Raw genomic sequence first — 22388 nt, forward strand, 5'->3', positions numbered from 1 at the left:
AATGTAAAAAATAAAAGTACAAAAATTTAGAAGAATTATATATTTACCATATGACCCAGAAATACCACTCCTAGGAATTTACTCTAGAAAATGAAGCTTTTGTCCACACAAAAACCTGTACATGAATGTTTGTAGAAGCTGTATTCATAGTCACCAAAAACTGGAAGCAACACAAATGTCCTCCCATAGGTAAATGGTTAAAAAACTTTAAGATCGTTAAGGAAAACACCCAAACGAACTTTTTGGCCAGCCCAATACATACAACGGTTTGGATGAATCTCAAAGGCATATGCTAAGTTAAAGAAGCCAGCATTCCATTTATATGACATTCTCGAAAAGACGGAACTAGTGCCAGAGAACAGATCACTGGTTGCCCAGAGTGGAAGGAGAGCATGACTGCATTGGGATAGCACAAGGGAGTTTTGGGGTGTGATCAATATGTTTTATATCCTGATTGTGGTGATAGGTACACAGATAGAACTGTGCACTCCAAAAGTTAATTTCACCATATGTTAACTTAAAAAATAAAATGGAAAAGAGTACATGATAAAGTAATGCTATTTGCTTTTCCTTAAAGGGGTTATAAAAATAGCAGTTGTTACTAACACTATTGTCTAAAATCAGGTGCTTAGCTTTCTAGAAATTTTATTGTATAGGTTAATTTACATGTAGGTCCAGAGCAAACATTTGGGGGGATTTTATGCTTGACTTTTAAAATAATGTTTCTAGTAACCTTGAATGCTGTTTTCTGAGCCAAAGAATAGCAAGCTTTTCACATGATATACTTTTCCTTCTAATTTAAGAATCAGATGGGCAATTCAAATATCTCCAGCCCTGGGTTACAGCCAAGTACTCAGATCTCCAATCTGGGAAGCACCGAGACTCTAGAAGAGACGCCATCCGGGTCCCAAGATAAGGTTTGTACAGCTAAAGCCCTAACTTCATCCAAGGTAACCTAACAGAGTCAACATTTTGTAAGGATTTTAATGCAGTACAAGTTTGATTCGTTGTTCATCTGTCAAAGTATGTATGTACAGGCAGCAACGTAATGTCATCCTCTCATGTCATATCCCCTGGTCCATGTAACTATCTTTCATCTGGATTTTGCCATAGCCTCCTGTCTGGTTTCCCAGCATTTGCCCTTGCCACTCCCTCCCCTATTCTTAACCCAGCAGCCAAAGTAATCCTGGTATAACATAAGTTAGATCATGGCCTTCCTCCAGTGGTATCTCATCTCACTCAAATAAAAGCCAGGGTCATGGCAGTGGCTCACAAGGCCCTACCTGATCTGGCCCCCCTAACCCTGGCCTCATCCTCTATCTTTCTGCCTTGCTCCCAGCCTCACTGGCTTTTCTGCCTTTCCACAAATGTGCCACACATGCTCCTGCCTCAGCACAGGCCTTTGCACTTACAGTTCCCTTGGCCTGGAAGACTTCCCTCCTAGAAGTAGCTTGCTTCCTTTCTTCCTTCAGATCTCTAGTGTCTTCCATAAAGGTGAGAGCCTCTCTCACCACCCTATTTTATTTTGTTTATTTATTTATTTATTTTATTCATTTATTTATTTATTTATTTTTGGCTGTGTTGGGTCTTTGTTGCTGCACGTGGGCTTTCCCTAGTTGTGATGAGCGGGGGCTACTCTTCATTGCAGTGCACAGGCTTCTCATTGCGGTGGCTCCTCTTGTTGCAGAGCACGGGCTCTAGGCACATGGGCTTCAGTAGTTGTGGCTCGCAGGCTCAGTAGTTGTGGCACACGGGCTTAGTTGCTCCGTGGCATGTGGGATCTTCCCAGACCAGGGATCGAGCCTGTGTCCCCTGCATTGGCAGGAGGATTCTTAACCACTGCGCCACCAGGGAAGTCCCTCACCACCCTTTATTCTGGCTGCGTTGGGTCTTCGTTGCTGCACGCGGGCTTACTCTAGTTGCGGCGAGCAGGGCTAGTTTTTGTTGTGGTGCGCGGGCTTCTCATTGCAGTGGCTTCTCTTGTTGCAGGGCACGGGCTCTAGGCACACAAGCTTCAGTAGTTGTGGCACACAGGCTCTAGAGAGCAGGCTCAGTATTTGTGGCACACGGGCTTTGTTGCTCCATGGCATGTGGGATCTTCCCTGACCAGGGATCGAACCTGGGCCCCCTGCATTGGGAGCACAGGGTCTTAACCACTGGACCACCAGGGAAGTCCCAGAAAACCATAGTTTTTTAATTAAACTTTTTATTTTGAGATAATTATAGATTAATATGCAGTTGTAAGAAATAATACAGAAAGATCCATGTCCCCTTTGCCCATTTATTCCATTGATAACAGGTTGTAAAATACAGTACAATATCACAACCAGAATATTGACACAATATACCCATCTTGTTCACATTTCCTCAGTTTTATTCGTATTCATTTGTGTGTATGTGCATGTGTTTATTTAGTTCTATGTAATTTTATCTCATGTAGAGCTTTGTATGTCTTCCACCACAGTCAAGATACAGAAGACTTCCATCACCACAAGAATCCTCTGTGTTGCCCTTTTGTTATCGCACTAACTTACATGTCACGCCCTCCCAGCCTTCTTCTGGCATCCCTAACCCCTGGCAGTGACTAATCTGTCTCCAGGTCTGTAATGTTGTCATTTAAAGAATTTTCTATAAATGGAATCATATAATATATAACCTTTTGGGATTACGTTTCTTCACTCAGCATAACTCCTGGAGATTCATTGAAATTGTTATGTATATCAATAGTTCCCTGTCATTGCTGAGTGGAATTAACATTTTTAACCATTAACCTGTTAAAGGACATCTGAGTTGTTTTCAGTTTGGGACTATTATGAATAAAGTTTCCATGAACATTTGTATATAGGTTTTTGTACATAAATTCCCTTTACTCTGGGATAAATGCCCAAGAGTGCAAATGTTGGGTAATTTGGTAATTGCATGTTTTAGTTTAATAGGAAACTGCCCTGCCATACTGTTTTCCAGAGAGGCTGTACCATTTTACATTCCCATCAGCAATGTATCTATAAAGTTTTTAGGTATGTAGATGGTAATTAATTTAAACCACATTTTGCATACCACATTCCTTTGCTCCATTTTTCCTGTATTTGGACTTAGGATCCTGAAGGTCAAACATATATTAGAAGCAATGCTCTGTTTTTAAAAAATCAAAGAAAAAAGCAGTGCTATATAAAACTTAATTTTTAAAAAATATATGTTAAGAGAGGCAGCAAGGGAAGGAGCAGATTCCTTCTGGTCTGGTTTATCAGCCAGTGGGCCAGTCACTTCCCCTTTCCTTCTGAATCATGGGATTAAGGATTCTTGCAGTGCCTAACTCACAGACTTACTGTGAGATCCAAATGAAGAAATGGACCCCCCAAAACTCCATTTTATAGCCAAAGTGACAGCATTTTGTAAAATATTGAGATCTGGATATTGTCAGAGCCATGTCTAAAATTAGCTAAAATCCATGGCCCTGCATGCAGATTGTATGTTGGTTTAGTAACACTGCCATCTAGTGCTGAGGAGCAAGTAATGCTGTCAAGGCTTAATAGTATTAAATTTTATTTCAGTTTCATAATTCACTTATTAAAATTCCCTTGGGGCTATTTCCCTAGTTTGTTTTGTATTGTTTTTTGGTTCCTGTGGTTAAGAATAATCGTATCTTCTGGTGTGCCCAGGGCACTATCAGGTAGGAAATCTGACATGGACACAATAAATCCAAACAGAAATATGAAGTTCTCTAAACAGCAAGAGCTATGGGGTGAGGAAGGAACAATGGAAAACCTGATACAGTTTTGTTGTTGCTGTTGTTTTGTTTCTTGGGTTTTTTAAAAATATTTATTTATTTATTTGGCTGTGCCAGGTCTTCATTGTGGCACACAGGATCTTCACTGCAGCATGCAGGATCTTCGTTGCAGCACGTGTGATCTTTTAGTTGTGGCAAGCGGGATGTTTAGTTGCGGCATGTGGCATCTAGTTCCCTGACCAGGGATCGAACCCGGGCGCCCTGCATAGGGAGCTCGGAGTCTGAGCCACTGGACCACCAGGGAAGTCCCCTGATACAGTTTATTAGAATTTTTTTGAGTACCATACATGGTGCCATTCATTGAATTCCATTTCCTAGGGGCATGATCAGACTAAAACTTGATTTAAGTGAGGCATTACAGAACTCAGAATCCAGTCTTTAAAGATGAGTAAAGAATAAAATTTCACCTTTTCTATGGATGATGGAAGATGAATCCATGAATAAGTAAGCCCAGCTACTAGAGGAATGCAGCCAGTTTTTCTTGTCAGAGGCAGAGAAGTGTAGAGAGGGTCCTGTCCAACTCAGAGACTATAAAGCTTTGGGGAGTTTGTGTGGAGACGCATGCTCTGCCCACTCAGCCTCTTGCGACTGATTCAGCCAGTTACTTATTTCCAAAAGTTGGTACCTTTTGACTTGTATCCACCTCTTAGTTATTCAAGTCTTAGCTGCACCTCTGTTCCCCAGAGGATCATATCACTACTCAATTGAGTAGGTAACCTATCGTCTGCTTGATGGACATCTCAGGATGGTGGCATAATGGTTAAGAATATGGACTGTCTTGTTAGAACTAAGTTGGAGTCTGGTTCTGTTGTTCTACTTGGTCATCATCTATAAAATGGCAATAATAATAGTACTGCCCTCACCAATTAATAGAGTAATGCGTGTAAAGTGTGTAGCACAGGGCCTCATGTGTAATGAACATTCTGTCTATGATAACTCTTATTGCCCTCGTAACCTCATTTATTCTGCCTCATGTGAGATACCTCTGAAATCCTAAAGCTTTACCACACACTCTATCCCAGAGAAAGTCTGAGAATCTGTCTCTGGCCTGGCAGAAGTTGCAGGGAGGCAGCATGGAGAAATTGGAAACTTTCTGCTGCTTTTGCCGTCAGAGTTCAGCATTCTACCATATGGTTTCATTATTTATTTACTTATTTATTTATATTTATTTAGGCTGTGCCAGTTCTTAGTTGCAGCACGAATGATCTTCATTGAGGCATGCGGGATCTTTTAGTTGCGGCATGCAGACTCCTTAGTTGCAGCATTCGAACTCTTAGTTGCAGCATGCATGCAGGATTTAGTTCCCCGACCAGGGATCAAACCCGGGCGCCCTGCATTGGGAGTATAGAGTCTTACCCACTGGACCACCAGGGAAGTCCCATTTTTTAATATGAAGTAGATTTCATACCATTAGAAATACCAGTTTTGGGGACTTCCCTGGTGGTCCAGTGGTAAAGAATCCACTTTCCAATGCAGGGGACTCAGGTTCGATCCCTGGTCAGGGAGCTAAGATCCCAACTAAGATCTGTGGGGCAACCAAGCCCGTGCGCCACAACTACCAAGCTCTCGTGCCACAACTACAGAGCCTACACACTCTGCAGCCTGCACACCACAACTAGAGGGAAGCCCACATGCTGCAACGAAAGATCCCGCATGCCTCAACAAAGATCCTGTGTGCAGCAACTAAGACCTATGTCAGCCAAAAGAAAGAAAGAAAGAAAATAAATATATATATATATATGTATTTTTTAATGGAGGATTTAGAGAGACTTTAAAAAAAAACAGTTTTTTCAACAGTCTGAGATATATGTATTAATTCAGTAAATATTTATTAAATTTATACTTCAAAGTAAGCCCTGTTTTTCTGTACTGAAATAAACATTATCATCAGGCACCATAAGACATTCACCATTCTAATCGTCTTAGAAGGTGATTTTTTAAAAACATTTATTTATTTATTTATTTATTTATTTAGCTCTGTCGGGTCTTAGCTGTGGCATGCGGCATCTTTCCTTTCCATCTTTTCAGTTGCGGCGCGCAGGCTAAGTTGCCCCGCAGCATGTGGGATCTTAGTTCCCTGACCAGGGGTCAAACCCATGTCCTCTGCATCGGAAGGCAGATTCTTAACCACTGGACCACCAGGAAAGTCCCTAGAGATACCAGTTTTTAAGTGTAAGTGTAGAAACATTTCACATGTAAATGTGGGTAATGTTAGTTGTTCAAAAGTTGATTTGTGTTCCACTAGATAGGTAAAAATTGCTACCTGGATCATGTCATTTATGAAGCCTAAGGTGTATTTCATGGTGAGGCGTCTCCATGTCCTATTGTTTGATTGCTCCTTTTCTTATAACATAAAATAGTATTCTTCCCTGGAAAAGACTCTTAAGTTTCTGCAAGATAGTCCCAATGTGGTCTGTGTTTTTTAAAGTAGGTATGTCTAAATGTTGGTTTGTGTGTGTTTATATATATATATACACATATATATATATAAGAATATGGTGGTTAAGATCTACGTAATTGGGAATTCCCTGGCAGTCCAGTGGTTAGGACTCTGCGCTTCCACTGCAGGGGACACAGGTTCAATCCCTGGTTGGGGTACTAAGATCCTGCATGCCGTGTGGCGTGGCAAAAAAAAAACTACATAATTTGCATTAATGAATAAGAATTAGTGTAGTTTTCCAGTACTTCTTTTGCCAAGCAGTCTTCACCATTTTGTTCTAAACATGATGTGTAAAAAAGGAATTAACCCAACTCAAAAATGGGCAAAGAGGGAACTTCCTTGGCAGTCCAGTGGTTAAGACTCCGAGCTTCCACTGCAGTGGGCGTGGGTTCAGTCCCTGATCTGGGAACTAAGATCCTGCATGCTGCATGGTGCAGCCAAAAAATAATAAATAAACAAATAAAAATTTTAAATGGGCAAAGGGCTGAATAGAAATTTCTCCAAATAACATACACAAAAGGCCAACAAGTGTTATGGTAATGTAAAATGGTACAGCAGCCCTGGAGAACAGTTTGGCAGTTCCTCAAAAAGTTAAAATGTGGAATTACCATATGATCCAGCAGTTCTGTTCCTGGATATGTACCTGAGAGAATTGAAAACAAGGACTACAACAGACACTTTTACACTAAGGGTTTATGAAGCATTATTCATAACAGCCAAGAGGTGGAAACAAATTGTCAATCATCAGATGAATGGATAAACAAAATGTGGTATATACATACAATGGAGTGTTATTCAGCCTTTAAAAGGAATGAAATTCTGGGAATACCCTGGTGGTCCAGTGGTTAGGATTCTGTGCTTCCACTGCAGAGGGCACAGGTTCGATCCCTGGTTAGGGAACTAAAATCCCACAAGCCGCGAGGCACAGCCAAAAAAATAATAATAAAAATAAAAAATAAAAAGGAATGAAATTCTGATACCTGCTACAACATGGATGAACCTTGAAAACATGCTAGGTGAAATTAAGTCAGTCACAAAGGGATGAATATTGTATGATTACACTTAAACAAGGTAGGTAGAGTAGGCAAATTTATAGATACAGAAAGTAGAATAGAGATTACCGGGGTCTGTGGGTGGGGCATTGGGGGTGACCGGGAGAGAAGATAGGGAGTTGTTTAATGGGTACAGAGTTTCTATTAGGGTTGATGAAAAACTTCTGTAAATAGACAGCATTGTGAATATTCTGAATGCCACTGAATTTTACACTTAGGTATAAATATGGTTAAATATGGTTAAATTGGTAACTTTTGTTATGTATATTTTACCATAACTTTTAGAAATGGGAAGGGGGAAGGAATTGTCTCTCTGCTCATCAGCAGACATTTATGATGCCAGGAATCCAAAAGTGAGTAGATTACAGTGTCCAGCCTGGGGTTGGAACCTATGCATTCTACTACAGTTATGTGGCCTGGACAGAGAGAAAGAGACATCTGTCCCATATCAGAATTCATTGTCTATTTCGGATTACTTTGAATGGATTTGAAACGTTACCAGTGAATTCTGAACAAACAGCTGTGTCTTTAATGACTCCTTGCCTCAGGGAACAATGGGGTGATTTATAATAGCACAGCCTCCATATCCCGTCAGGTGGTTTTGTTGTTATTATTTTGCATTATAGGGGATGATATTCTAAAAGGATTTGATAGATTTTTAATATCCCCACATATTATTTGATATTCTTTAAAACATATCCACACACAGATTTATCATAATTGCTGTTAAGAGTATATGTGGGGCAGTGTGCTCACCAGTCCCGCAGATCTGTCTCTTGCTTCAACAGTGTTTGGACGGAACAGACCCAGGGACACCCCTTGCTCCAGCCTCCAACCACCCTCCAACCTTTTTTCCAGTCGTTACCTTCGGAATCAGCCACTCAGCTATCCTCGGCCACCAGGACCAGCTAACACCATTTTTTGAGCTTAACTCCTTATTACCGATCAACCCTGAGCTCCCAGATTCGTCAGAATTATTCCACCAAGGTGGAGGCTGCCATCAACCGCCTGGTCAGCACGCATCTGCGGGCCTCCTACACCTACCTCCTCTCCGGGCTTCTATTTCAACCGCGACAATGTGGCTCTGGAGGGCATGGGCCACTTTTTCTGTGAATTGGTGGGGAAGAAGTGCAAGGGCGCCCAGTGTCTCTTGAAAATGCAAAACCAGTGTGGCAGCCGTGCCCTCTTCGAGGACATGCAGAAGCCATCTCAAGATGAGTGGGGTACAAACCCAGGACACTTTGGAAGCTGCCATTCTCGTGGAGAAGAACCTGAACCAGGCCCTTTTGGATCTGCATGCCCTGGGTTCTGCCCGCCCAGACCCCCCACCTCTGTGACTTCCTGTAGAGCCACTTCCTAGATAAGGAGGTGAAACTCATCAAGAAGATGAGTCACCGCCTGACCAACCTCCGCAAGCTGTTTGGTCCCCAGGCTGGGCTGGGCGAGTATCTCTTCGAAAGTCTCACCCTCTGGCACGATTAAGAGCCTCCAGAGGGCTTCCCTGGTGGAGCAGTGGTTGAGAGTCTGCCTGCTAATGCAGGGGACATGGGTTCGAGCCCTGGTCTGGGAAGATCCCACATGCCGTGGAGCAGCTGGGCCCGTGAGCCACAACTACTGAGCCTGCGTGTCTGGAGCCTGTGCTCCGCAACAAGAGAGCCCGCGATAGTGAGAGGCCCACGCACTGCGATGAAGAGTGGCCCCCACTTGCCACAACTAGAGAAAGCCCTCGCACAGAAACGAAGACCCAGCACAGCCATAAATAAATAAATAAATAGATAGATAGATAGCAAGCAAGCAGCTAGCTATTCCACCTCACTTTAAAAAAAAAAAAAAAGAGCCTCCAGAGCCCAGAGGAGCCCCTCTGGTGTCAGGGCTTCTGCCTGAAGCCCCTCTCTGCAGCCACTAGGCAGCTTTTTAACCACCCTGGACCCCTGTCCCAAGCCTTGGACCAAATGGAAACAATAAAGCTTTTTGCAGCAAAAAAAAAAAAGACTGTATCTGGGTTCATATAATGATGATAATAGCCAACTCCCAATTATTGAATGCTTTCTGGGCACCAGACATTGTATCGAGAACTTAATTTTTACAACAGCTCTGTGAGGCAATTAGCCACAGTTGCCCTCAGTTTTCAAATGAGCACACTACATAGAAATGCTGTAATTTTACCAGTTAACAGCTGGGACTTGAACCTAGGTACTTTTTATTTCAGATCCTAAGCTCTGCAGTTTTTCAGAAGTAAAAATGTAAGGATATTAAACCATACAAAGTCTTTTGCAGTTCTTCACATCCACAGTTTATGATGAGGTGTTAGTGCTGCCTAGTATTTGGAGTGAGACTGTGAATCTGGAAAATCCCTTGAAATACCAGAAAGTGTTGTGACAAGACAGTCTTACTAGTCTCGCTACAGCATTGTTAGCGGGGGCCTGAATGTGCCATGTGAGAGTTCCTTCACCTAAACAAAGCCTCTCGTCACATTAACTTGCCAAGATACATTATGTTAGCTTTAATATTAATAGAATTCTCTTCATTGACTATTTTCTAAGATATAATGGTTTGGTACGAAATTGTCATTTTTTACAACTGGAGGAGGCTTCTGCCTCTTCCTCCACAACAGCTATTCCGCACCACCTACGCTCTCCCGGCCACCTCTCTCTCACCCAGCAGGTGCTTCTGCCCTCACACCAGGGAGAAAGTGCACAGCGGCGCCCCCGAAACTTTTTCTGTCCCTTATGTGTAAGCTCCCCTGCATCCTCAGTCCTCCCTTCCCTGTTGTCCCTCAACAACGGGGATCCCTAAGCCCCTTCCCTTAAGAGCCTGCTGCCCAGAAGCTCCCTCTCTGTCCTTCTCCCCACCCTTCACAGCCCAATGCACCTGGCACCTGGTTAACACCGTTAATTATTTGTCAAATGGACGCAGCAAACAATGGGGGAAAACTGAGCTTGTTTTCCTGTAGAAATGGGATCATACCATAGTGTTATCATCATTGTATTTCAGATGCAGGGTACTTTAAGGCCTTTATAGACTTTCTGGGGCCCTGAAAATCATGTGTTTTCAGTGAATTTTTTTTTTCATGTAAACAACTAAGAAGTCCATACACTTTAGGGATAAAACCATAAGTTGAGGCTGCTTGTGTTCTCAGAGTACTTTGTCTCCCATGAGAATGTAAGCTCTGTCAGGGTAGGACTTTTTTTTGTTACTTCCTGGTATGTCCTTTGGGCCCAGGTCAGAGCAGGACCTGCCACCCTGTGCATACTCAGCAAATAAAGGTTAAATGAATTCAGCAATACTCCTTGAAGGGAAGGGGCAGGGAAGCTCACAAGTGGGAGGCATGAATGTTTCTCCTTTGAGTCGCTGCAGTGGTATCAATAAACCAGATCACTAAAATATATGTAAATTTAACATGTTCAGACTTAAATGCTTTGCTTTTTCTTAAGGATTCTGTGATTCGGGAGTAGGAAGGAGGAATGGCTAGCTATTTAAAAAATGGTTAAATTGGGAGGGGCAAGATCGGGGTAGGGGATTAAGAGGTACAAACTACTATGTATAAAATAAATAAGATATAAGGATATATTGTACAGCACAGAAGACATAACCAATATTTTATAATAACTTTAAATGAAGTACGATCTATAAAAATATTGAATCACTATGTTGTACACCTGTAACTAATATAATGTTGTATCAGCTATACTTTAATTTTTTTTAATAGTTAATTTTATTTTCTGGTATTTGGGGCCTAGTCCTCAAGGTGCAATGCCTACCTTCTAGTCAAAAATCATGAAAATGAAGGTATGATTGCTTGATCAGCATTTGGTCCCTCTGTCCTCTTGAGTGTAATTTCCCTACCATGTGTGACTGACATAGGGCAATTAGGCACAATTAACTTTGAAGTAAAGTAATTGCCCCTTCACCTTATATCTGTTTGCCAACAAAAAAAAAGGTGAATTCTAAGCTATCACCTAGAGTCCGGAAAATTGGAATTTTACTACTAATGCAGATTTCTGTCCACCACCTTGGGGAGACCAGATAGATGTACCTAGGCCTTAATCCTGAGGACATCTTCAGTTTGTTCCATTTCCTATTTTTAGACTCCACCCAACCTTGCTTCTGCAAACTGTTTTGGTTGATGGAAAAGAAGTTTAGTTGCGCTGGTTTGCAAGAGATTTCTTTCATTGGGTGGTTTGATTTGTTTTTCAGTCTGCTCCGTCTGGACACAAACATCTGACAGTGGAAGAATTATTTGGAACCTCTTTGCCAAAGGAACAGCCAACAGTTTTGGGTCTGGATTCAGAAGAAGTGGAGAAGCTGCCAGGAGATGCCTCCCAGAAAGAGCCCAGCTCGTTCCTACCATTTTCCTTTGAGCCAGGAGGGACCCCTCAGTCAGAAAACCTGGGTGTCCATCCTGCTGCCCACCACTCAGTCCAGCCTGAAGTCACCACCCCGGTGCTAATCACTCCTGCCTCCATCACACAGTCCAGCGAAAAGCAGGCCCCAAGCTATGCGATCCCGTTGCACCCTGTGCTTAGTCCTACTCTACCAGCAGAAGCTTCTACTGGACAGGCTCCCCCAAGCCTACCCCGAAACACCACCATGATGCAAGCAGTGAAGACCACACCTAGACAGAGGTCTCCACTTCTGAGTCAGCCAGTCCCTGAGCTGAGCCACACCAGTCTGACTGCCAGCCAGAGCCCATTCAGGGCCCCACTGAGTGTGACAAACACAGCCGGTACATCCCTCCCAAGCGTTGATCTTCTCCAGAAACTCAGGTTGACCCCACAGCATGACCAAATACAGTCACAGTCACTTGGGAAAGGTGCAGTGGCACCCAGCTTTTCTGCAGCAGCTGGCCAGCTGGCCACGCCCGAGAGCTTCATAGAGCCTCCCATGAAGACAGCAGCAGCAAGAGCCTCAGCCTCCCTGAGCAACATGGTGCTTGCTCCCCTTCAGGTACTGACAGGAGGGTGGGTGGCTGTAACTGGGTGGGATGAAACTGCAAAGACCTGGATTTTAATTGACAGGAGACAGTTGTTTAAAGAGACAGCTGTTGAGTGTGTCAGGAGCTAGAAGAAAGGAGAGAGAAGCCCTGCAGTGATCAGCCAGACCATTGGTAACTGGTGTTGTAACTCAATTCACTTCCCAGAGTTATTTCAACTGATAAAAGCTAAGAAATAGTATTTGTATTTTCCTTCCCGGGTGTACATTTTAGGGTTTTTTGTTTATTTTTGCCTAACAGTTCCAGAAGTCCTTATTTGACTCGGGACCACGGATCCAGATTATCCCAATCTTTGTTCCATCCCCGGCTCCCTCAGTACTCTCACTGAGTGCCTGCCTTGTGCCAGGAGCGTTAGGGCTGCCATCAGACCATCCCAGATTTGGAGGTCTGGGGTCAAATAAAGCTTCCTCAGGAAACTGATGTTCAGCTGAGATCTGAAGACTCAGTAGAAGTTAGCCAGACCTATTCTAGAGGTAGGAAGAGTATGTGGAAGCAAGGAAAATAGCACATACGGAGGCCTGGACATGAGAGGGCATTTGCTGAACTTGCACTGTGGCTGGATCTACGTGGAAAGAAACGTAGGGGAGCAGGTATTCGTTGATGAGCAAAACTCTGTAAATTGTGTCAAGGAGTTAGAGGTTTGTTCTAAGGGCCCTGGGGAGTCTTTTAAGTGCTTTGAGCCAAGGGTGGCGTGCCGGGAAAGGAGAAGATGGAAGTAGAATGACCCATCAGGAAGGAGGCTGGGACAGTCACCCAGGCTTGAGCTGGTGGGGGCCTGCACTGGGGAGTGTGGACTCGTGGATTTGTTAAGAAGTAGGATCAGTGGGACTTAGTGGTGAAGTGGGTGTGGGGGTGAAGAAGAGGCTTGTCCCTCAATTTATAAGGTCGGTGAGTTTACAAATGAGGAAGTCAGGTCAGAGTTGGAAGTGACTTGTGCAAGATCACAGAACTGAAAGGGGGTAGAACCTTTCAGGGTTTTAGTCTCATGCCCTTTAATAATTATAGTCCCCAACTCTTAACATTTTACCAAATAATATTATATAGAAGAGCCCATCATAATAATTGAATATTATTTCTTAGTTAATGGAGTATTTTTTCCATTCCATTGAAATTCTGTACAGAAAAAGAGGAAACCTAGTGTCCCGGTTACATCATTAAATTGTCATTTTTTGCTGTTTCTGTCTGCAGTATAAGGGAGAGAGAAAATGTTGTTTAACAGTTAGGTATCACACCCCTGCAGTGTGTCTGCTGCCACTGTTCCTGTTGTTCTGGAAGTACAACCAGCAGTGGTGAATGCCACCCCCTCCAGATTTTGACCTCTGGGATGGCACCCTGCTCTCCAGCATGCCCCTTGCAAAGGAAGCTTACAAACATGTACATTTTCATTTATGTGGCAGTATTGAATTTTAGGACCTTGGGCTTTATTGAGTTCTAATGTATTTGCTCTACACAGGAAGTTTTTTTTTCTCCCAGTGAATGGGGATAAAATTTAGCATGTGGAAGTGTGACTCTGTATGAAGACTATTTAGTGCCACCTGTCCAAAGTTTAAATCACTTATCAGGAGGTATCACACTGCCAGGATCTTGCTTGCATCTCTACAGCCTTCACAGCAAAAATAGGCTTGGGCTGTCCCAGCTCTTATAAGAGACACAGGTTTCAGCTTCTTCCTTAGAGACGCTTTCAAGGCTTTGCACGCACCCCTGTTCTCGGGTGGAACTGAAGGGGGTCGGGTACTGTCCCAGAACTCTCATCCTGCATTGTCACAAGTTCTGGTCAGCCTCTCCCCTCAGGAGTCCAGGAACCAGTTCATGTCTGAACTATTCCTTACTGCTGCTAACCTAGATTTTTCCACAGTAACTAAGAAATCTTAATCAAAACTTGCTGCATCTTTTCATCTTTTCTTTTTAAATGTTGCAGTCTATGCAGCAAAACCAGGATCCTGAAGTTTTTGCCCAGCCTAAGATGTTACCCAGTGCCATCCCGGTAAGGATTCCCTTTTTCTGAAGAGCACAGTATGTTTAAGTTCTTCTGCTGAGTGTGAAGTAAAACATTGTCACTTGAGTGAAAAGTTTTAGCTTTCAAGCCTAGGCCCATCTTAGATGCCCCCTCCTGCTCCCCTAGGCAGAGTTCATTGCTGTGGCCTCTGTAGGCCTCAAGGCATCTGTCTGTAGTGATGTCTTCCCTGACTGTGTATGGGAGGGCAGGGTGGGCCACAGCAGGGGCACTCACTCAGTGTTTGTGAATGGGCGACTGCTGAGAGCAAGTCAGCCTGGTCCCTATGAGTAGGAGATTGTCTTTGCCCTGGAAGAGCTGTGGTGTCTCAGTAAACAGAGGGCAGCATCACTACGCTGCTCTCATTGGCTTCCCGTTGCTGTGACGACAAAGCCTCCCAGGCCTGTGTGCTCTGTGTCTTGCTGTTTCTCCTCTGCCTCATTCTTTAAAAGTTGCCCTCGGGCTTCCCTGGTGGCGCAGTGGTTGAGAGTCCGCCTGCCGATGCAGGGGACACGGGTTCGTGCCCCGGTCCGGGAAGATCCCACATGCCGCGGAGCGGCTGGGCCCGTGAGCCATGGCCGCTGAGCCTGCGCGTCCGGAGCCTGTGCTCCGCAACGGGAGAGGCCACACCAGTGAGAGGCCCGCGTACAGCAAAAAAAAAAAAAGTTGCCCTCATCCTCCATTACCTACCAGCCTTGACATGCACACTTATTTTTTTCAGTTTTTAAACTTTTACATTCCTTTTGCCATTGAGCCTTTACACCGCTCCTCAAGTCTCAGAATTTAAAGTATAGCCAGCTCTGACTGGTCTTGTTAATGGGTCTTTTCTGTAGCTTGTCCTGCTGCATGGTGATCGGCGGGAGCTCTCAGCCTGGTGTTGCACCAAAAAAACAAACCAAATGGCCCAGAACCCAGAAACCACATTCTCAAAGCTATGGCAAGCTCTTGGCGATTTGTAAATGAGGAGGGTGACAGATAGGAGGAAAAAAATATATAGCTCTCTGTTGATTGTATCAAAATGTGAGAATTATTTAAAATACTAATTATTACTCTTTGTGTATTCTGATGGTTAGCCATTATTAGCCCAGAAGTACATCTAAATGAAAGGAGATAGATATTAGATTTATGTATCTTCGGGAGCTTCCCTGGTGGCGCAGTTGTTGAGAGTCCGCCTGCCGATGTGGGGGACACGGGTTTGTGCCCCGGTCTGGGAAGATCCCACATGCCGTGGAGCGGCTGGGCCCGTGAGCCATGGCCGCTGAGCCTGCGCGTCCGGAGCCTGTGCTCCGCAACAGGAGAGGCCGCAACAGTGAGAGGCCCGCGTACCACAAAAAAAAAATATATATATATATATATATATCTTTGATACCTGTAATGGTATAATAAATACGTTGAACACCACCAAAGAAACTAAGGCTCAGGATTTCCCTGGTGGTCCAGTGGCTAAGACTCTGCACTCCCAATGCAGGGGGGCCCAGGTTTGATCCCTGGTCAGGAAACTAGATCCCACATGCCACAACTAAGACCCAGTACAGCCAAATAAATAAATATTTTTAAAAAGATAGAAACTAATGCTTCATATAACTGGGTTTTTTAAATTCTCTTTTTATTGAAATAAAACTTACATATAATAAAATGCAGATTTTTTAATTGAGTTTTAACATACGTATATCCCTTGGGTAACGACCCAGCCAAGGTATGTAACATTTCCATCACCTCAGGAAGTTCCTTCACACCCTCTTCCAGTCATTTCTGTGCCCCTCATGGAAAAACTTTACATGTTTGATTTATCACAGGATTATTCTTACTGTGCATACCCTGCTGTTATTTATCAGATTCCCCTTCTGTGATGATTGGGCCTGGCTTCTCATAACAACTCTAGGGCATCCTTACCATATAAATGGACTCTTTATCCTTCCGCTAACAGCCTTCCTAACCAGATGTAAAATGCCCAGATGCTGCTCCTGAATGTTTATCTGAACCCCAAATAGTTAGCACTGGACTCTGGGCTCCAGTCTCCTGCTGCTTATGCTTGTTACCAGGCGTCCACTACTCTGGACGTGGCTGCTGGCTTCCACACTTCGGTGCAAAATGACCATTGTTCCCCTGCAGGTGGCAGGCCCCCCACTGGTTCCTGCAACAACTTCGGCAGTGTCCTCAGTCCTGCTGTCCCCAAGTGTTTTCCAGCAGACAGTTACAAGGTCCTCAGACCTTGAGAGGAAAGCAAGCTCCCCTTCTCCTCTCACTGTTGGAACATCAGAAAATCAGAGAAAGCCTTCCATTATCCTCAGCAAGTCTCAGCTCCAGGATACATTAATACATCTAATTAAGGTATGTAGGATATCAATTTAGTCTTTGAATTTCATTCTTTAAAAATAAAAAAATTGTATGACTTCTTAGAAAATCAGTTCATAAAGAAAATTCAAGACTAGCCAGAACCAGTGTTTCTCTCTTCTTGGGCATATGCTCCAGGTGGAAAAATATCTGAGTGAATTCCAAAGTATTAATTATGGTTATCTCTGGGTGGTGGGATTCTTTGGGTAATTAGTTTACAAATCATGTGTACAGCTTCTTCCTAAGCTGTTATCAAGAAAGTAAGCTCTAATGAGGTAAATGTGACATTAACATCTCTTCCAGAATGATTCCAGCTTCCTCAGTACGCTTCACGAAGTCTACTTGCAGGTTCTGACCAAGAACAAAGACAACCACAACCTATGACTGGAGCAGAGTAAATCCGAAGGCAGAATGTCGACCTCAGAAACAAATAGGCCTCATCATGGAAACTTCTAAACAGAACACTGAGTTTTGAGAATCCTGAAATTGAGCCTATGAGAAAGAGACTCATTCCTTAAGAATGTTTTCCAAGTGACGTTCCCAGTGATAATGGAGGTTTCACTGTGAAGCATCACCAGCAGACCTTTGTTTTGACAAAAAAAAAAAGAAAAAAAAAAGACCATTGTGTTGAGTTGTGTGGGTGTTTTCATCAGATCTAAGCAAGTTTGTGAAATAAGGAATCTGATTTTCAACTCACTTTCACGTTCAAGGTCTTAGGGAAAAGGGGTCACCAGCCTTGCAGCAGTCAGAGTTCAGCCCAGCCTACACCCCTCTCCCCTCCACTTCCCCCCTAAAAACTTGAGCATTGGGCTGATAGTCAAGTTCAGAACAGAGCAGAAGTCAGCTCTGTGCAAAGTAGCTTCGTGTTTTAAGGGTCAGAGTTTAAGCTGGCAAATTAGGACTGATTTGTTCAAGTGAAGTATATTTTATATGAATGCCTCACTTGGGCCTTAAAAGTTCTGAAATTTCTTAATTGTGTTTTGTTTTTAAGTGTCCCCAGTGCTGCCATGTAGCGGGTTCCCAGTGCGGGGATACATTGGAATCGGGCCCTGCAGGCCCTGTCATGGTATAGGAGCAGGCGTGGCACACCTTTGAAATAAAGGCTGGGACTGGTAAGGCCCGAATTCTGTCAGAAATCTTCACTTTAAGTTACTCTCCAGTGGTTTTGAAAATGTTAAATTTGTGTGTGAATCATAGCCTTATTTTCCTTTTCTGTCTAAACACAGTGAGAAGTCATTGTTAATTGTTTTCCTTAACACTTTGACAAAAGGACCAGTGGACCAATCTGACAAAGCCATTCTGGTTCCATTCCTCAAGTCTACTGAGAATAGTTTTAAAGCTATGCAGAAAAGGGAGCTGTTATTCACACTGCCCTTACTTTATTATAGAATATGGAGTTTAAAACAAAGTGTGAAATTCAGAACTTTACCAATGTATTCCTAGGCTGTGAGTACTTTTGCAGCCCAAAGTGTGAAAATATGTAAAGATGCTTTGTTATGCTGCTATTGATCTGCCATGATTTATATTTATTCTTTTATGGCATGTAATGGTGATTAGTAATATTTTAATGTAGATTTTGATTTATTTCAGCAATAGTAATTTTAAGATATTCTTTGAATGAAAGTGTCTTCGTTTCTATGATACAAGTCATTTTGTAGTATTTAACCAATTAAGATGCACTGCTTACTTTTCTGAGCACTATTTAATGATGGGGTAAAACCCAATTGGCTCAACCAGCTAGCATAAGGATTAGCTGTGAATAATGCTGACAGATGTAATGGTTCCTCGGGAACAATCATTTAAGCTTTAATGGTAACTCAATCATAAGTCCACAGATTTTTTTTTTCTAGCTGAGATTTTAGAAAATTACTTGTGAATTACATACTTGTTTTAGTTTGCTCTTAGTTTTTTAGCATAAAGAATACCTTGATTGGCTTTTGTTAATCTAAACATGCTTCCTGGGCAACTTTTCTGCTTCCCAATTTAGTGTCTTCTATTGCATTTACCTAGTTATTTGTGAATTGCGCAGAAGTCAGGGAAGCTTTTAAGTTCTCATACTCCATTAGGAATAGTTTGTTTTCAAAGGTAGTGTGTAAATTCAGCAACCAAAAATGAATTGCTTGCGTGTCACCTGGGAAAGAGAAAGTTACAGTAAGACGTGAAGTGTTGCTGACACCAGGAGATGGTGTCCAGGGAGCCACGTGACTGTTCTCAGAAAACAGTTGCCCTGGTAGGTTTGCTAGCATCCCAGGTGTAGTCTCAGTGGGCTTTGGTAAGCGGAAGAATCGAGGGATTCTTGTTATGATAGACATTTGAATTGAAATGATGATTTGAGTATGGACAATATTACGAGAGAGTTGAGAGAATATCCTGAAGAGGGTCTTTAATCAGATCTGTTAATTTTCACCCTTTAATCCAAGGAATGAATATGACAGACAGTAAAGAGAATCTGTGATAGGGTTTCCTTAGTGTGAAAGTAAATTTTTAAGTGCCCAAGTCATGGAGACTTGAAAAGGGTAAACCTGTTTCAACTCCCAGATTTATGTATTCAAAGCATTTTGAAAATTCAGAAGCCAGAAGTTCCCCATCATGATGACTAGGAAGTTCAGGCCAGAATGAGTCCCTAGAGAAGTCAGGCCAAGCCTGAACAGTTGCAGTTGGATGACCCTGGCCCGAAAGTCGCAGTTCAGTTGCCTTATTCCTCGTTCAGGCTTCTGTCCAGAACCTCATGCTAGTTTAGGTTGCATGTTTACATTGCTGCAGTGACTTTACTGGAATCTTAGTTTTAAACCTTAGTTGAATCAAAATGGACACCAAAACAGAGATGCTTCTTGCTAGGTTTGCAGAACTGCAGGTGACCTGCATTTAGGTCACCGTGACTGTCTGTATGCCACCCCTCACCTGGGTGGGTGGCACTGCTCTTCTTTGGTTGTAGTTAATGTGGTGTCTTTGAATGGACTCCCACCTCCCAAACAGCCTTGCTCCTTTCCTTTAAGGAAGAAGCTCCTCCTCATTGTGCATCTCTCCCGAGGTTTGTAAGGTGTGACTTTGAATCCTAGGTTTTCAAGTGACTGTCAGTTTCAGAAGCATTCATGCCATCTGCATGTGAATGTGTGTCCATGGCTTACTTTGGAAGGCTTTTGGGAGTGGGGTTTTGTTAAGAGCCCAAGTTGACCTGGGTCCTTCTCTGCCGGAGGATGCACAGGCTAAGTTTAGAATATGACCCAATTTTGCATGTCAAGAATTGTTCTTTTTCCACCCATGTTTTCTTGTAAAAATTTTAAACCCCATCAAATCTTCTACTAGGTAAATATTTTTAAACCACGCAGCTTTATTACTCTCCTCCCCAAAGAATGTAGTTTGAAATTTTCTCATTTTGGTAGTAGAGGCCATAACTGCCATTGTATTACTAACAATGCAACATGAAATTGAAGGTGCCTAACTGCTTAAAAAACAAAATTAGCCATCATACTGTAACTCTGGGCAAAATGAAACACAGAGGAATGAGAGGCAGCACAGGCACGAGTGGGCTCAGTCCACGTGAGTGAAGACGAGGAATCACAGGGACGTGTGTCCTGCATTCTTGCTGCGTGTTTGCTGCTGAGCACGTGTTTCTTTCTTACTTGTCTTTGGTTTTCTTCAGTTGTATTCAAAGGGCCTTCTGGAACCAATAGTGCCCTGTGTTTTCAGGTGTCTAAAACGTTAAGATCTGAAACAAGTAAAGCAACTTACACTGAGCTTTTTAAAGCTGTGCTTGAGAACATTTCCCTGAGTGGGCCGGGGCCTCAAGGAGCCTGTTTTTCAGCAAATTCAGCAGGAGAAATGTGTGCAATGTTTCACTCGGTTTTGTATTTGACATCTTCATTTGAAATGCTATGATGCAATATCATTCACTTTGAATGGGGAAAATGCAAAATTGTGTTTCCCTTTTATCTGTGTGATTCCTTAAGAAATGTGTTTTTAACAGTATGTGTTCTAAATGGATTTTTATTCTGTATTCCTGCTTTGGCCATGTGGCTCTCATGACCTTCAGTGTACCAGAGTCTCAGCGCCCTGAAATGTGAGCATGAGAAGCTCTGGGGTTACAGCAAGATTTTTGTTCCATGAGCGCAATACAGCATCATTAACATTTTTAATGGTATGGATTTTATACCATCTGTGTATGTTTGCAAATATTAAGTTATTACCTGTTTTCAGATGAGCATTTTTCATCCTAAATTTTATATGTTTGCAAATATATTTTTTTAATAAAAGTTCAAAACCAAGTTTTAGCACCTACTAAATTTTAATTGTGTTTTTATTGAATTTACAGAAATAGGAACTTTTGAATGAGTTGCTACACTTTGCCAGAGTCTCCTACTGCTGAGAGGGAGTGAGGTGAGAGAAAAAAACAACTCCATTTATTCCTCTGAGTTTTCCCCAGATGGAGGGTACAGGTCTAATCACGACCAAAAACACTGTTTTACAGGGGACTTAACCTTCCAGGTCACTTCCCAAATTCACTCAGTTCATGTGTATTGAGTTGTCATATGTGCCAGGCATCTAGGATGATAAGGAAAGAGGGAGGGAAGAAAGTAAAATGTGATCATTATGGGACATAGGGAAAAGGAAAAAAGTGTTAATCATATATCTCCCTAGTAATTGTTCACATTAAGTGTGTTTCCAAATGAAATTCTCTCTAAAATGTTTGTTATGGCTGCCTGCTTTTTCAGAGCAGAGCATATGCTTAACCCTTGCTTTATGACTTTTGTACACACACACCCCCCAGTCATCATTAATGCATGCTCATTCAGCACTTAAGCATTGCTGTCCATTATTTTCCTGATCTTCACAATAACCCATTTTAGGGAGAAGGGAGTTGAAGCCGAGAGTGACAGGGCCTGCTGCTTATTAAGCCAGTCCTGAGTTAGGGACCCGAAGCCAAGCAGACCAGAGGGCTGGTCTAGAATTCCTTTCTTGACTCCATTGCCTCCACGATAAATTATTCTAGATTGCTTTCTATAATTCCTTAGGTCACACATTACCACTGTTTATTAAAAGCTAGTTTGACAAAAAAAAAAAAAAAAGCTAGTTTGACCTGCTCACGTGCTGCTTTTCAGCTGTCATGACCTAGGAAACCAGGTAACCGGGTTCATTGGAATTTCGTGAAAAACTAAGGCCACTGGATCGTGAACAAGAGCCATAGGGTTTGGGATTTTAGGCTTCCTGGTTGTTTCTAATGATGTTTTCACTCACCGTCTATGGATCCTGGTTCATGCTGTTGCTAAAAGATACCTCATCTTAGGCTTCCCTGGTGGCGCAGTGGTTAAGAATCCGCCTACCAATGCAGGGGACACGGGTTCGAGCCCTGGTCTGGGAAGATCCCACATGCCGCAGAGCAACTAAGCCCATGCGCCACAGCTCCTGAGCCTGCACTCTAGAGCCCGTGAGCCACAACTACTGATCCCCGCGTGCCTAGAGCCCATGCTCCGCAACAAGAGAAGCCACCGCAATGAGAAGCCCACGTACCACAACAAAGAGTAGCCCCCGCTCTCCGCAACTGAAGAAAGCCCACGTGCAGCAACAAAGAGCCAACACAGCCAAAAATAAAATAAATATTAATTAATTAATTGATTAATTTTAAAAAATACCTGGTCTTTGAGTAAGTGTGTGAGTTAGAGATTGCTGAGGCTTCTGTGTTTGTCAGAACTACAAGAACCAGCCTGTTTCTCCTGGATGAGCAGCTAGAAATCCGGCCATGGGGTTTCCTCTAAAGATGAAGCCAGGTTCTTGGAAAGCTGAAGGGAAGA

The 22388-nt window shown here is 42.9% G+C and overlaps 1 protein-coding gene and 1 pseudogene across 5 annotated transcripts in view; both read left to right on the plus strand.

Annotated features, from left to right (window-relative positions):
• DCP1A (decapping mRNA 1A) overlaps positions 1-17748 on the plus strand; it is a gene marked incomplete at its 5' end in the record, with an annotated part of 57276 nt that extends 39528 nt beyond the window's left edge. The window contains 5 exons of one of the 4 annotated variants that reach the window (XM_079713189.1): positions 804-917; positions 11477-12226; positions 14191-14256; positions 16378-16596; positions 16903-17748. In XM_079713189.1, the coding sequence (XP_079569315.1) occupies positions 804-917; positions 11477-12226; positions 14191-14256; positions 16378-16596; positions 16903-16983 (1230 nt within the window). In that variant the 3' untranslated portion in view covers positions 16984-17748. The remainder of the gene's footprint in view (positions 1-803; positions 918-11476; positions 12227-14190; positions 14257-16377; positions 16597-16902) is intronic. The other 3 variants (XM_079713188.1, XM_079713186.1, XM_079713187.1) reach the window with 3 other exon arrangements.
• Positions 3738-8761, plus strand: LOC307059817 (ferritin light chain-like; annotated as a pseudogene). Its single transcript has 2 exons — positions 3738-3742; positions 8236-8761. The product of its transcript is annotated as a ferritin light chain-like (transcript).
• Positions 17749-22388: the final 4640 nt, after the last annotated feature.

This window comes from Hyperoodon ampullatus, assembly GCF_949752795.1.
Source record: "Hyperoodon ampullatus genome assembly, chromosome: 10".
NCBI lineage: Eukaryota > Metazoa > Chordata > Mammalia > Artiodactyla > Ziphiidae > Hyperoodon > Hyperoodon ampullatus.